The 15,035-nt window shown below is 48.9% G+C and overlaps 4 protein-coding genes across 4 annotated transcripts; 3 read left to right on the forward strand and 1 right to left on the reverse strand.

The window, feature by feature from the left end:
- Positions 1–632: 632 nt before the first annotated feature.
- VC83_00960 (uncharacterized protein) lies at positions 633–8,064 on the forward strand. The gene is made up of 4 exons (XM_024464646.1): positions 633–1,111; positions 1,174–1,498; positions 1,550–7,491; positions 7,544–8,064. Exons 1-4 carry the CDS (start codon positions 863–865, stop codon positions 7,583–7,585), a joined length of 6,558 nt encoding a protein of 2,185 aa, XP_024327796.1. The 5' UTR covers positions 633–862; the 3' UTR covers positions 7,586–8,064.
- Positions 8,065–8,131: 67 nt separating this feature from the next.
- VC83_00961 (uncharacterized protein) lies at positions 8,132–10,929 on the reverse strand. Its single transcript, XM_024464647.1, has 3 exons — positions 9,342–10,929; positions 8,943–9,289; positions 8,132–8,887 (listed from the first exon to the last, which is right to left on the reverse strand). The coding sequence occupies exons 1-3, from the start codon at positions 10,390–10,392 to the stop codon at positions 8,501–8,503; spliced, it is 1,785 nt and encodes a 594-aa protein (XP_024327797.1). The 5' UTR covers positions 10,393–10,929; the 3' UTR covers positions 8,132–8,500.
- A 751-nt stretch (positions 10,930–11,680) lies between these two features.
- Positions 11,681–12,961, forward strand: NTF2 (Nuclear transport factor 2). Its single transcript, XM_024464648.1, has 6 exons — positions 11,681–11,755; positions 11,893–11,910; positions 12,024–12,088; positions 12,152–12,223; positions 12,282–12,380; positions 12,464–12,961. The coding sequence occupies exons 1-6, from the start codon at positions 11,749–11,751 to the stop codon at positions 12,572–12,574; spliced, it is 372 nt and encodes a 123-aa protein (XP_024327794.1). The 5' UTR covers positions 11,681–11,748; the 3' UTR covers positions 12,575–12,961.
- Positions 12,962–13,314: 353 nt separating this feature from the next.
- Positions 13,315–14,057, forward strand: TVP18 (Golgi apparatus membrane protein tvp18; the record flags this gene model as incomplete). The annotated part of the gene is made up of 4 exons (XM_024464649.1): positions 13,315–13,351; positions 13,407–13,422; positions 13,610–13,702; positions 13,757–14,057. The coding sequence occupies 4 exons, from the start codon at positions 13,315–13,317 to the stop codon at positions 14,055–14,057; spliced, it is 447 nt and encodes a 148-aa protein (XP_024327795.1).
- Positions 14,058–15,035: the final 978 nt, after the last annotated feature.

Here is a 15,035-nt window from a genome sequence, read left to right on the forward strand (position 1 = left end):
TATTTATTTTCGTCTGCTCTTTTTGTATAATATTGTCATTACGGTTCTTGTTTGTGCGGTAACGAACCCGGAGTTTCAGCTGAACTTGGTTATATTTAAATCCATGGGAAATATAATAATTGGTGGTATGTAATTATTATTAAATTCCAGACAGCCAAATTATCCATGATATATATACGTATATATATACAGAAAACCAACAAACTACTGTAGTATACAAGGCCCCTATCAGTATGGTATAAAATGTCAGATTTTCAAAATTGAAGGCTTGATAGTGAATACACGCACCCCTCGCCCCTCGCCCCTGACCCGTTTGTAACATGCCAAACACTGTAGTACGTGATACCAAGTGGTAGGAATGTACTAAAATAAAGATTGCGACTGAAAACCAAACGGCTTCTGATAGCCTGCTAAAATACAAAGAATAAACCCTGACAACCCCTTATAGTAAGTTCCAACTTACTATAAGGGTTACGTGGCAGGGACCATAACATAAGCACGTGACTAGAATGGCCGTTGCCAATCTAAAACTGTTGACCATTAGATTGCTTAGTCATCCGACATTAGTGCACTAAGTTAGTGCAGGTAGGTACACCAGCGCAGACGCTCGGTTAGGGAGCAAGCCTCATCAAGCGCGACTGTACAACACCACTTCACTCTAACCTCACTCGCCCTTCCTCCAAAGCCTTATCCTCATCCCTCTCAATCCACTATCCCGACCGCTCCCCCACCGGCATCCTTCACCGCCACCCTTTTTATCTGATCCCAGATCCCATGTCCATACAACTTGGTCTCTATCCTCTGACAACTGCAAGGTTCGAGAGGGAAGCTTCCTTGGTGTAGTGGACCTCTGCCCTACTCGATGGTCCCAATTCATCATCGGAGCGGCACATATACACCTTCGCCCGCGCAGAGTATCATAACAGCCAGCAGCCATTCGCCTCACGGTCCACATACTGGAGGCCTCAGCGCAGGCCCAAGCCCAAGCACCCCGACTGGCTCGAACTCATTGACGAAGATTGTCGTCGCACAAGTATACCTACTCCTCAGCACCATCAAGGAAGATAAGGACAGAACAAAGTGGGAAGCACAAGCAGAACAGCTCAGGAAGGTATGCTTTTGTCACGACTTCTCGCTTTAAACACGTCCGCCGCGCTAACTAAACTCCTGCAGCTGATCGATGACCACGGCATGGAAGTATTCCAGAAATACTTCAGCCGACTGGTTGTTGGTAATGCGCCACAGATATTCCCTGGCGTGAATAGATCAGTTGCAAACCCCGGAAACTACCAAATCCTGGTCAATGAGGTCCGAAAGGTATCGCATGATGTCGACCAAGCTGGGAAGATCGCCGAGTCCATCGAAACAGCGAATGAGGATATATTCCGCGACTTCGATCTGTCAACCTTTATGGAGCACTTTAAGCTGGATGCGCTCGAGAAGACAATCCTAGCTTTAGCGTTCAAGCAATGCTCGCGATCAGATCTAAAGACCAAAGGTTCGATAGTCCCAACCGATACCCTCAATGCAAACCACTGACACGTCACAGCCGATGCCATACTTTCTGCAAACTTTCAATCATTCCTCCAAACCCTCTCCTCACCACATGATAATCTCCATGGAGACATGACAGCATCATTTGTGGCAACCATAATCGACCGTTTTATCCAAGAGCACCCGCCAAACTTCAACGATGGGGCCAAGGCCGACTTCACGATGGCGATACGATATCGATACTCTCAACCGGAACAGGACACACTTCCAGTCGAAATTTTAGCAGCGCTATATTTAATGAAACCCTTTTTCAACCACAGCCCTTTCATATTATACATTCGACGGATGGGGGCTGCCTTTACGGCCGATGAGGAAACGTGTATAAAATACATTCGCAGCATGGGAATTAGTCGGCTTGATGAAGAACAAGTCGGCATGGCCCTTTTATATACAGCAATAAGCCGCACACCTCGATTTTCGACGCCGGTGCTCGTCAAGAGCCTTCGAAAGGAGCTACCTCGGAGCTTTAACTGGCAACGCGCCGTGGCACAATTTGATCAAGAAGGCCTCCGCATTTCTTCCGATCAGTTCTTTGCCCTCTATTCAGCCCTTAAACCGCTTGCCGACGACCACAGCTCTTTCGACGTGCAAAGCTTGTGGGGTGGCCGTTGGCAGAACTCAGAAACCCAGTTGTCTTTCATCAATGCCTATGCTTCATTGAATCCGGAACAGCTAGATGCAAGCACTATTCCGGGGTTGCAGCCGTCCTTTACTCTTGCAGAATTCGCAGGAGCGATGTCGAATGTTCAAGAGCGTGCAGCAAGCGCCGTGAGACACCCCCTGGTGTCTGTACTTGCGCTGGAAGCGGTGTTTCATGTGGCACTGCAATCCAATATTGCCTCCGACACTCCTGAAGCCAAGCGACTCTTTCAAGAGGTTGTTGTACCGAACTTGGATGTATTCGTGGTGTCTGCTTTTGGTGTGCCAAAACCTTGGCCGGAGCTGGCGACTGATACACTTAACTCTCTATTTGATCGCTTCCTATACAAAATCGACCCAAATTACGACTTTGTGTTGTTCTCGGTTTGGAATAAAGACAGGAATTGGCTCGTCGGGCGACTCATTGAGACGCATGGGCGAACACCACTCGAACTGCCTATGATCCTTGAGCATTCAATCAGACATAATTGGCTGTATGACCTCCTAATATTAAATGGATTTGGTTTGGATCTTGCTGCCTGGGCACATGCGAGCGGCAAACTCGAGCTCGATCAGTGGCAGCAAAAGCATTCCCAACACCCCGACGAACTAGCACAGATGCTGCTTAACTTCCTCGGCATTAAGGCGCAGCATGAGCTTCAGGTGCAAAGGACTGATCAGGAGCAGCCTACAAGTGTCATGCTACCTGTGAGGACGATATCAGCGCTTTTGAATATATTGACCAGTATCCTGCCTCGATCATTAAGCACGGAGCAGATGGCGCTTCAACGGTCATGCATCACGGCTTACCCTCGGCTGGTCAACTATGGCGAGGGTTTTGATGACATTATCGATGAGAACGGTCGTGAAAGGAACTCGCTACCCATCGAAGCCAACGAGAAAATGGAGGAGCACTACAAGCGCATGTACAGTGAAGAAATTAAAGTTCGAGCTGTTGTCGAAGCCCTCAGAGACTATAAGCTGTCACGCAACCCCTCTGATCAGGATGTCTTTGCCTGCATGATTCATGGACTTTTTGACGAGTATAGTCTCTATAGCACCTACCCTCTGGAAGCGCTCAAAACGACCGCCGTCTTGTTCGGTGGAATCATCAAGGCGAAGCTTCTGCCGGATTTACCATTGGAAGTTGCCCTCGGCATGATTTTGGACGCGGTGAAAGATAATACTCCTGACCAGCCAATGTACAAGTTTGGTGTGGAGGCACTGAAGCAAACTTTCGAAAGGTTTGGAGAGTGGCCAGGCTTCTGCAGGCATCTGTTGCGAATTCCTGGACTTCAAGGGACAGATGTTTGGGCTAGAGCTGATGAAGTCTGCCGTGAGCAGGCGGATTTGTCACGAAGCGGCAACGCGAACGACTTGTCCGCCGACAACTCCGTTAATGGCGGTGCTATCCCGAATGGAAACTTTGACGACATGCTTTCCACTGACCCAAGTGTTGCGCCGTTCAACGCGCTACACGTTGACCAGCCGGCATATAACAGTATTTATGAGGACCCGTCGGACGACACCCAAGAGAAGGTTTTATTTGTGTTGAACAATATCACAGAGAGAAATCTTGAGACGAAATTCAAAGAGCTTAAAGATGTCATCGAGGAGAGGCATCAGCAATGGTTCGCAGGACATCTCGTCGAAGAGCGCGCAAAGATGCAGCCAAACTACCACCAGCTCTACCTTGACCTCGTACGCCTGTTCGGAAACAAGTCACTTTGGTCGGAAGTCTTACGCGAGACCTATGTTAGTGTGATCCGAATGCTTAATGCGGAGGCCACTATGCAGTCGTCTACCGAGCGCGCTCACCTGAAGAACTTGGGTGGATGGCTGGGATCCTTGACGCTAGCACAGGATAAGCCGATAAAGCACAAGAATATCGCGTTTAAGCAGCTGCTCCTCGAAGCTTTCGATACTCAACGCTTGATCGTTGTTATCCCCTTTGTATGCAAGGTATTGCTGCAAGGCGCATCGTCGACGATCTTTCAACCTCCCAACCCTTGGCTGATGGACATCATACACCTGCTCATTGAACTCTACCAACACGCAGAGCTCAAACTTAACCTCAAATTCGAGATAGAAGTTTTGTGCAAAGGCTTGAACCTTGACCATAAGAGTATAGAGCCTTCGACGGACATTCAGACTCGCCTGCCAGCTATTGATGAACCAACCGAGCCTATTTCGCTTGATGTTGTCGACAGATTTGATAGCCTTTCTATGAATGGTATCGCACCTGGCGTTGGCACCGGCCGATTCTCGCCGCAGGATATAACTTCGTCAATTCCCGACCTGGGTCCTCTTCTGGTGTACCCCCCAGCAAATGATCTGGTTAACCAACCACGCCTGCAAGATATTGTTCGAACAGCGATTACCCGTGCTGTGCACGAGATCATATCACCCGTTGTTGAGCGTTCAGTCACAATCGCAGCGATCTCAACTGCCCAAATGATCCACAAGGATTTTGCCATTGAGGGCGATGAGAATAGATTACGACATGCTGCTATTGCTATGGTCAAGAAAACTGCTGGCAGCCTTGCCCTGGTTACTTCGAAGGAGCCTCTCCGAGCTAGCATGAATAATTATATTCGCGAAGCCTCTATGAGCATGAACCAGGGCTTAGCAGAAGGGACCATTATCATGTGCGTCAACTCTAACCTTGATATGGCCTGCAAGCAAGTTGAGAATAAGGCCGAGGAGCGTGCCGTTCCCGAGATTGAGGATATGATCGAGTCAGAAATTGAGGCGCGCCGCAGATGGCGAGCTTCAAGACCTACCGAGCCATACGTTGACCCTACTCTGAGCCGTTGGGCAATGACCATTCCAAACCCGTATAAGCTATTACCTGGCACTCCGGGAGGACTCAACTCAGAACAAATGGCTATATACGACGAGTTCGCCAGACAGCCTCGCATAGCCCCTCTCGGCATTTCAGCACATGCTACGTCTGCATCGGATGCCAGCCGCTCCATAGCAAATGACGTCCTCCAGGACCAATATCCATCTGTGGGGAACTTGCCAACGCTGGCAGAACCCCCAGTAATGCCGCTTCTCAACAGTCAGCCGCATACATATGGGCAACCGGCTGCCTCGTTGACTAACGGACGATCTCCAGCTCCTCCTGTTGACCACAGAAATCTTGCGGACCGAATTCAAGAACTACTCGATGAGCTCTTGAGGGCAGCAAGCAGCTCTCCAGAGCAGCACTACTCTGAATTGCCTCGACATCACACTATTGTTGATATTGTTGATGCACTCGGTCAAATTATCATTAGGAACACTCAAGTGTCTGATGAGGCCTCGAGGTTCACTGCAGACCATATTCTGCAATTGCTATTCAGGCCAGCTACTGAGGGTGACCTTGCCATTGAGAGCTTGGTGCACATTCTAGATATGCTTTGCCAGCTGCACGGTGGCACAGCTCGGCATGTTGTGATGTTTATTGCCCTGCAGCCCGATGAACGCTTGTTGAGCGTCCCACTTGTCCTGTCCTTGATCAATACGGACATCTCGCTTCTCGACTGGCAACGCGTTGATATCGCTGCCTCCAAAGCTTTGCAACAACGCAAGGTGTCAGCAATTGATTTCTTGTCGGCGCTCACAGGCCGAGTGCTTCTGGTTGATAGACCTGTCGCATTATTCACAGACTTTGCAAGAAGCTTTGAAGCTCTTGCTCAGTGGCTGGGCGAGGAGCCCGATTTGGAAGCTGGCAAGCAGCTTATCCAGAAGCTAAAATCATCTGGCCTAATGCAGACTTTGACCAGTGATAGCGACAACAAATTCCAGGCTCACAAGGACCAGATGGGCTACGTCTTCGAGGAATGGGTCAACCTGAGTAACAGCGCAAGCGCCACTGACAGCATCACCAATAACTTCATTGAGCAACTCCACAACAAACAGATTGTTACCGATCAAGAGAATACCTGCTTATTCTTACGTATTTGCATTGATGCGTCTGTCGATCGTTTCGATCACCACTTCCAGAACAACGGCTTAGCCAATGACGCCTATCTCCCAATTGATGCTTTGGCTAAGTTGGTTGTACGCCTGGTGAAGCGATCTGACGAACGACCTGGCGAAGTCCAGCGTGATAAGGTGGCTTATTTTGAGGCCATCTTGTCTCTCATACTTCTTGTTTTGAACCATCACCACGTCATGCGTGGTGAAGGTTTCAACCAAAAAGTTTTCTTCAGGCTGTTCTCGACAATGTTGCACGAATTCAATGTTGTTGCGCCACAATTCTCAGAAGCCGACAAAAATCGATTCTATCAAGTATTTGCCGATGCATTCTTGAAGTTGCAACCATCGCGCTACCCCGGATTTGTTTTCGCATGGGTGGGACTCATCTCTCACAGAGACTTCATGCCTCACATGTTTCGATTGCAGCAGCAGAGTGGGTGGGAACCACTCGTGAAGTTATTGGAGTGCCTGATGCTATACTTGGGAGAGCTTCTTAAGCAGCTCCATATATCGCCAGTGACGAAAGACATTTACCATGGAGCAATCAAGGTTCTTGTGGTCCTGCACCATGATTACCCAGAGTTCCTATCGGGCAACCATGTTCGCCTCTGTGCTGCTATTCCTCCCCACTGCATTCAGCTGCACAATATGATTTTGACGTCAGGTCCATCGGCATTCTCCAAAATGCCTGATCCTCTGCAGGCCGGTCTCAAGATTGACCGCGTTGAGGACATTCGCGAGCCTCCGTCCGTTGCGTTTAATACGGAGGCGCCCTTGAAAGAAGCCGGGCTCTTGGATCTTGTCGACCAGGCATTGCAAAGTGGACCATCTGAAGATGCTGTCGCTCATATTGTACATGTAATTCAGCGCCAGAAGAGCCACCATACATCAGCGGGATACCTACCAATTCACGTTGACTTGGGGCTTATCGACGCAATCGTATTGCACATGGGTATGCAAGCAATAGAAAATGCTGCTCAGAAAGGCGGGCCAATCTTCATCCAAGGGTCTCCTGATTCAGCTCTCTTGACTATGCTTATCCACGAGCTGAGCTCAGAGACACGCTACTACTTCGTGAATAGCATGGCCAACCACCTGCGGTTCCCCAATGCCCACACTCTTTATTTCAGCCAGTCCTTACTTGATGTATTTGGCAATGACATGAATGACCAGGAAGAGTCTGATATCCGTCAACAAATAACTCGGGTTTTACTGGAGAGACTCATTGGCCCTTGGCCACAACCCTGGGGCCTGCTCATCACAATCTTCGAGCTCATCAAGAACGAAAAATACATGTTCTTCGACCTCCCTTTTATCAAATCCGCACCAGAGGTAATTCACATCATGCGTTCCCTTGGCACCGAGTAATAACTGACCTCTCCAGGTCGCCGAACGATTCGCCGCGTTGACCCAACGTAATCCTTGAAGGCGTTCCCTTACGCTCTCTTCTGATTCACCAGACTATTGTTGACTCGAGCATACTCTGGAAACAAAGGATACGATTTATACATGCTGCCTGCCGATCGCAGGCAGCATGCACTTTCCACAAAGCTGTGATTTTTCAATTGTTTACATAAAAACTCTTACTATCCATTGGCGGCGCATGACATGAAGATTTGGAGAGAGTCTGGTTCCCTGCATAGCGAGCGTCGGGTTTTAAACGGTGGATAATGCATATCTCAAAACGATAATGGACGCCTTTGCCCCTCAGTAATGTCGAGCGGGACAACAAAGCGTATGGGGTTTCGGGAGGGGATGTATGTTTCTTTTACGGGGCTTTTGCTTTGCTGTTAGCGGGGCTAGGCAGCGCGGGGTGGGGGGGATGGATAGAACCCATGGATGTCACACATATGGCGTTGGGACTGGGGCTCTTTTGCTGCGTTTTTATTTATTTATATGAGGGGGTCTAATGGGAGTTTGGGATTGGTGGGTGGGTGTAACCGTTTATGTAAAATATAATGGAGTTTTTTGCCGATTGAATACGTTCATCACTGATGCCAATGTAACCAGCGGGTTTAAATCTATTCGGAGACCCATCTCTCCACTGCACTTCTCTCGCCGGGTATAATACAAAATGCTACCTACATTGCTTGCGAGCACGTCTCCCCATCTCATCTGTGTTTCTAAGCGACCCCCCTCCTTCCCACCCAACCAACAATAGTTACTTGCTCTGAAGCTAAAACAGCAATAGCATTCCTCCAACGGTCAAATTCCCCCCCCCGGCCCTCTCATGAAAACCATTCAGGCCGAATCACACCCCATATAGATAGATACCCAACAACGCCAGTGTCGATGCAATAAGGAGATAGGAGATATATTCATTGCTCCTCAAAGCGCCCATCTACAGCTCCTCCTCCTCCTCCATCTCGGCCTTGGGGAAATTAACCATGGGCAGTTGTGGTAGAGGGGCAGTGTTTGAATGAGCCGCTTCAGCAAGACTGAGGATGTTTCCAGACGGCAGCGGGACGCCCGCAGAGTTCAGGAGGGTCTTGGCCTCCTCGGGCGTGGCGCTGAAGGTCGTGGCGCGCTGCTTCTTGAGGGGGCTGCCGATGACGGAGTCATCGGGGAGTGTGGTCTTGCCGAATATGTTGTTGGTGATATCCATGGCGGGGGTTGCGGTGGGCGCTTCGGTGGTGGCTGGGGGTGTCACTGTTCCTGAGGGTGTGCCGGTGGATACAGGGGACTGGCGAGCACCGCCCAAAGGGTCGGCGGAGTGTTGGCGCTTCAGCTGAGAGGTATGTTAGTTGTTGTTATTGAGGAGGAGGAGGGTGCTCAATGCATACCTTAATTCGGCCAACGCCTTCAGCTAATTCTCCAGAGTACTTTGCGTCTTCTGGGCTGAGCATGGCCTTGACATGTTTATCATCGGCCTCTTCCATTTTACCAACAATGTCGATATCTTCATCATCATCGTCGCTGTCTTCAAGTATGCTGCCGTTGCTTGCTTTTCTAGCTTTAGCCTTCCGAGCCCAGTCCTCTGTGTCTCTGAAGGCGGAAAAGCCAACCGTGCCGCCTGGTTTCAAGGGGCCGAGATTTGAAAAGTCCATTTGTGTAGATCCACGCTTGGTAGCAGCTGGAGTTGTCTTCGCATGCTTGGAAGAGTCGAGTATTCCCATCTTCTGCAGCTGGCCTATATTCAGTTAGCTATGCATTTTCAAGATTTGGGTGTTTTTAATACTTACGTTCGCCCCTGTAGAAAAATGTGAAGACAGCGTATGGCTTGTCAGGTCCATCAATGCCAGTAACTGTTTGTGTGCTGATAGATTTTGGATCCAGAGTTTTGGGCTTAGCAAAGCTTGTCGTGTGATCGATATCAGCTTCGGACGATCCTCCATTTGCGTCTTTGTTGCCGCCCTCAGAGCCTTCATCGTCGTCATGCGCGTCGAATTGTGGAGAGTATTCACCCCTTTTGATTTCCCCTGATGCTAGCACTCTAAACATAGCAACTTTGATCTGACCAGCAGCTTCGGGGGGCGCATCATCATCAGAGCTCCAGTCAGAGATAGCATCATCATCAGATAGCTTCTCAACTGGTGGCCCCTCACTGTCTCCATAGCGTAACACCTCATCTCCCATCTTCTTTGTTGGCGACATGTCAATGTCGCCATTCCCAGTCCGCCGACGACTGCGCCTCTTCTCAAATTTCTGCCGGCGTCGTTCGAGCTTCGCGGCAGCATCTTTGCCACCATCAAGGTCCAGTCCATTAAGCCAGCGCTCTAGGCCCACCTCGCGGAATAGGAACTCTCGCTCAGCAAGGCCCCCGCCTTCAGAGTCTGGGACTTGCACCCATCTTGAGTTTACCCATGTCTCCTCTCCAGGGCGCAACAACGTAGCCACCTCCTCTTTTGGGCGCCCATCGAAATAAATATATGCAGCTATAGTTTCGTTTTCAGAGTTTGTAATCGGTATATAGGGTCCAATCATGCCATGTGGTCCTTTGTCGGCATTTTTATTGGAGGGGTCGCAGACAATCTGGGCACGCGGGTAAGGTTTGTCGGCAGTGGCCTTTGGAGTCGAGTAAGGAACAGCTATGCCAGAAGTGAGGAGAGTGATCGAGATAGCAAACCGGGAAGGTTCCGGCTTATTGGAGAGGGAATCCTTGGGGACATGAGCTTGTGGGACCGGGATGTAGGTGTTGACACGGGACACGCGCGACTGCTTCTGAACCGAGTACTCTGGAAGTGGCGCCCCTTCAGCGTGGACGGACACTGCTATTCCTTTGAAGCAAGGCATTTGGCTGTTAGCTAAGCCAGCTGCAGCGCTACAATAAATACAGGCTTTGCGGGCCTTGAGGATGATTTGGTGGAATGGCGGGCTCGGATGAGGAGGGGGGGACTGATGATTGGGCGAGGTTGAAGTTCGAGGTTGAGCTTGCTGGAGTGCGGACGCGAGGTCCGTGAAGCCTGAAAGAACAGAAGCAATATATCAATCTTAGTTCGAGTGCCTCAGCTCCTTGTGAAAGAGAAATAAGCTCTGTGGGTAAAGCAGCTGAGATGCAGAAGTTACAAAGTTGGTGAAGCGAGATGCGAAGGTGGTGCTGGTGCAGCCTGACCAAACAGCGGCGGTAGCGCAAGGGAGAGAGTGAGACGACGACACGACCCCACGAGACTGAGGACATTCGATTTCTTTATTCTAGGATGGGCTGTCCAACATTTACTCGACGAGCTGGAGCTGTCTGGTCGGGTAATAAATAAACAATATCTTATTATACCATCCAAATCAGAATAAATATTCCAATATTACAGCTTGTATAGCATATAGTCGTGCGGGCCAGTTGTGGACCTTGTTTATATCATGTAATGTACTCCGTACACACACTTTCTCCCAAGTACGGTAGCTCAACCCTTTCAGAACCACATAATGCACATTTATGGGAAAGTAAAATGGCATTATTTCAACGTGGCCTAATTATTTCAACAGTTCTCAAGACGATAATGGTATCACGAAAGCTGCAGTTCTCATAAAATATATCATTTGAAGCCTTTTCATTATTATAAAGTGCCCAAATAGAGATCCCCGTCACACCATACGGGTTTAGAATCGGACCAGGCCCATGCGGCTCTGGGAGGCGGTGAAGGCACCAGACTCGAGAGAAATGACCTGCGCGACAGATTGTTAGCATTCTGTGCTTGTACATATATGTTTGAATATGTGTAAATGTGCATATAGATCAGACTGTTGAGCTTGATAATTGATTGTCTCGACATGGAAGATTCCGCTGGCCGTTCTTAATGGAAGGTTTTATCATCATAATATGGTGGGTTGTGAAGGAAAAGCTGGACAGAAACATACCATCTAGAGAATATTAATTGAGCCTGAAATGTGTCCAGCACAAATCAAATCCAGGAAGCAACGAAGGAGAGAATTTGTAGAGAACGAAGATTGGGAAAAAGAGAAAGATGACCGGTTGAAAGGCATAAGTAAATAATTTCCCGCTAGTCACTAGCGCCGTTGTTACCTGAGGCACAACAAGCTTGTTGTCTCATTTGTATATCGGACCCCTCCATGAACAGCACTCTGCCTATCTGTGCAGAACCATAATCCTTTTTAAGCTTTATAAACCATCGCAACAGCGATACAGCATTCAAGATGGCTGGTGAGTGATTTCATTTATCCTCCTCTTATTGATGCACTTGTCGGACAGTGGGCAGCGCACACCTCTGCGTTGTCTGTTGTCCGTTGTCGCTGAAATAACCCCGCCAAAGAAGTCCAAAGCTAACCACTTCGTTGTAGACTTTGCAGGAATCGCGAGTGAGTAATTACCAGTGCGATATGGCCAAAATCTGGCTATGCGAAGATACCTCTGTTTATTTCACGCAATCGATGCCTCGTGCAGACGGGCCTTTGCTAAGTCCTGGGAACAGAGCAGTTTACGGAGTTTTATTACAACCAGTTCGATACCGATAGATCGCAGTTGGCTCCTCTTTACGTGAGCACCCATGCTTCAATACCATTCACTAGATAAGGCGACTAACAAGTGGTTCTCACACAGCGCGACAACTCCATGTTGACCTTCGAGTCCGCGGCTGTCGCTGGTGCCGGGCCCATTGTTGAGAAGCTTATGGTATGTACTGCCCATGGCGCGCTTCCAGTGGTCTAATGCTAATCATCATAATGCTCAGTCTCTCCCATTTGCCAAGGTCAAGCATCAAGTGTCGACTTTGGACGCCCAGCCAGCCGAAGGCGGTGGTATCATCATCTTGGTTACCGGTGCTCTGTTGGTTAGTTACCCCGCCTCCAAGCACATTGGAAACGTTATATCGCTATAACTGCGCCTCTTCGATAAGAGCTAATTCTGTTCTAGGTCGATGAGGAACAGAGACCAATGAACTACAGCCAGTGTTTCCAGCTTCGGCCTGACGGAGCCGGAAGCTACTTCATCTTCAACGACATCTTCAAGCTGGTATTCGGTTAGTGGCACCAAAAGTACTAGGCTGGTGGGAATATAGACAGCCCAAGACCTACTCTGTGGAGCGTAATGTGCCTTTGCTTGCATAGTGCAGCCAGACTTTGATGACGAATAAAAGAAGATATCGAATACGAACACGGAATTGTTTTGAATGTTATGATAGTTCTCGCAAGCCGCATAAAATAGAATGCACAGCGAGGCGTAACCACTTCTGCCTGATGACCTGAAGCGCTGTTGAACAGTATCACAAAGATTCCGCCTAACCCAAAGTATATAGCTCCAGAACTCGTGGTATAAGTGGATAGCAAATGCGACATCACTTTCTTGCAGCAGAGCATTATATATACACCATTGGATACACGAAGCTCAGTTGTTGGTGCCTGTAACGTAACAGATAAACAGTAATGTAAAAGTAAATTTAAAGGAAGTAATAACTGACGAGTGCATATTTCCGGTGCCTGCCGCATAAATCCGTGAAAGGCTTAGCGTGGGACGGTAAGGTACGCGGCATCACTCGAAGCTGCATAACAAAAGGACCCTCAGTCTGACCTTGAATAGGTAAACAGAATATTGAAACAACCAAAAGCTCTCTATTGCTCTATCCGCAGCTTTTACCAAGAACCTAAACAATAGTGAGTACTGACGAGACGGGCACACAGAGAGCCATCAGCAAGCTGGCGAGCCGATGCTAATCCACTACTGCGACAGCCACCGATACCCAATAGCTTTCAAAGAAATCAGCAACGATGACGATCTCAGAGGAATTCGCCACAAGGAATTTCAGTGAGTACAGGACCTCATTTACAATGATACCATGGTGATTAACGTTGCTCTACAGGTATATACGCGCAATGGTGAGAGACTCTCTTCTTGACAACTTGCAAGCCGGGCTAGTGCGTCCAGCGAAGCTCAACAAGCAAACATGCTTCCGAAGAACCAGCTTGTAGCAAGCAAGGGACCGGATATTGATCAGACTCACTCTCCCATATTTTCCGGAGGGCCGACTTTTGGACATGGCTAACGGGTTATTGCTTTCTTCAGGACGGGCGTAATCTGCATGTTACTCTGCTTTGCGCTTGGCATTGCAAACATGTTCCACCTCAGTCTGATTATCCTATTCAGCGCGCTCTGCCTGTAAGCCATCAGCCTCCGCCCCATGCCTCTTCAAGAGCTCACTAGATTGCACAGGGTATCGTCATTCATCATCGTCTTCATTGAGATCCCGCTCCTCCTGCGAGTCTGCCCTACCTCGTCGACATTCGATGAATTCATGCGGAGATTCTCGACGAACTACATGCGCGCCTTGATTTACTTCGTCATGGGTGCCATCCAATGGATTAGCATTGCAGTTGGCGTCACATCTCTCATTGCTGCCGCCGCGCTGTTGACAATTACGGCTGCGCTATATGCGGCGGCCGGCCTGAAGGGACAGGCATTCACCGGCAGCAAGACCCTCGGCGGACAAGGCGTTGCGCAGATGATTGTGTAGGGAGGGGGGATGGAGACTTGAGACCCAGTGGTGACGCCTGGTTAGTGAGCGGGGGGCTACAATGAAAGGGGACAAAAACTGGAATTGCTGGACAAGGAACGACCGACTGATATGGTGAGCATTGCCTGGGTATAGAATGGCTATTCTCAGTTTGGAGCATGGGCGTTCATGGATTTTTGGAGGCGTGTGTATTTGTATTCTTCTTCGAAGGAATTCGATGGCTGCCGTGCCTTGCGGCGGGTTATAAGTTATAGCAAGCGGGTGTTTATGCTGGTGCAGCAACTTTGCAGATGTCTGTTGCGTATCAAAGTGAAAATTAGGAACTCAGCAACCTCATGGCGACCATCTTTTTGATATTGAGTAGCTTTTCGAACTCCTACAATGGCCTCTATATTCTTATCCAACGGCGATATCTAAACTGGTAATGCACATATGTGGAGGCAGACGGGCGCCAGCCGATCCTTAACGCCACACTTTCTCCTCGTGATTGCTTCAAGTAAATGGCTGAAAGTGGCGATACCTCATCGTCTAAAGGTTAGTAGTTGCTACTGCACGTGTAGTATCATAGTCTGGTAACACAGCGAACGCATTTACAAACGCATCGACGCTCATCAAATCGAAATGTGACAAGTGTTGGATAGTGTGAGATAGACCTCAAACGTACCCCTTGATGATAAACCTCTTACAACTATCCAAGCGGTCTGAGAGTTTGGACGCATATCTACTTGCGATCGTCGGATTGGAGGTACTGGCCGTATTGGAATATGTGCATGAAACTTGGTCAGCAGCCTGTGGTCTGGCCATCGTCTTGGCCGTCTTCCCTCGAAATATAACACGTCTCTGATCGCCCAGCGCACCTCGATGGAGTCTTGTCCATAAAAGCATGACAACTGTGCGTTAACACCCTGTTTCACCGCCGCCATTCGATATCACATTTAGAAGCGTTATCTTTTATGTAGGTAAGTGGTTGCGCTGCGT

The sequence above is a fragment of the Pseudogymnoascus destructans genome, assembly GCF_001641265.1.
Source record: "Pseudogymnoascus destructans isolate 20631-21 unplaced genomic scaffold scaffold_2, whole genome shotgun sequence".
Lineage (NCBI taxonomy): Eukaryota > Fungi > Ascomycota > Leotiomycetes > Thelebolales > Thelebolaceae > Pseudogymnoascus > Pseudogymnoascus destructans.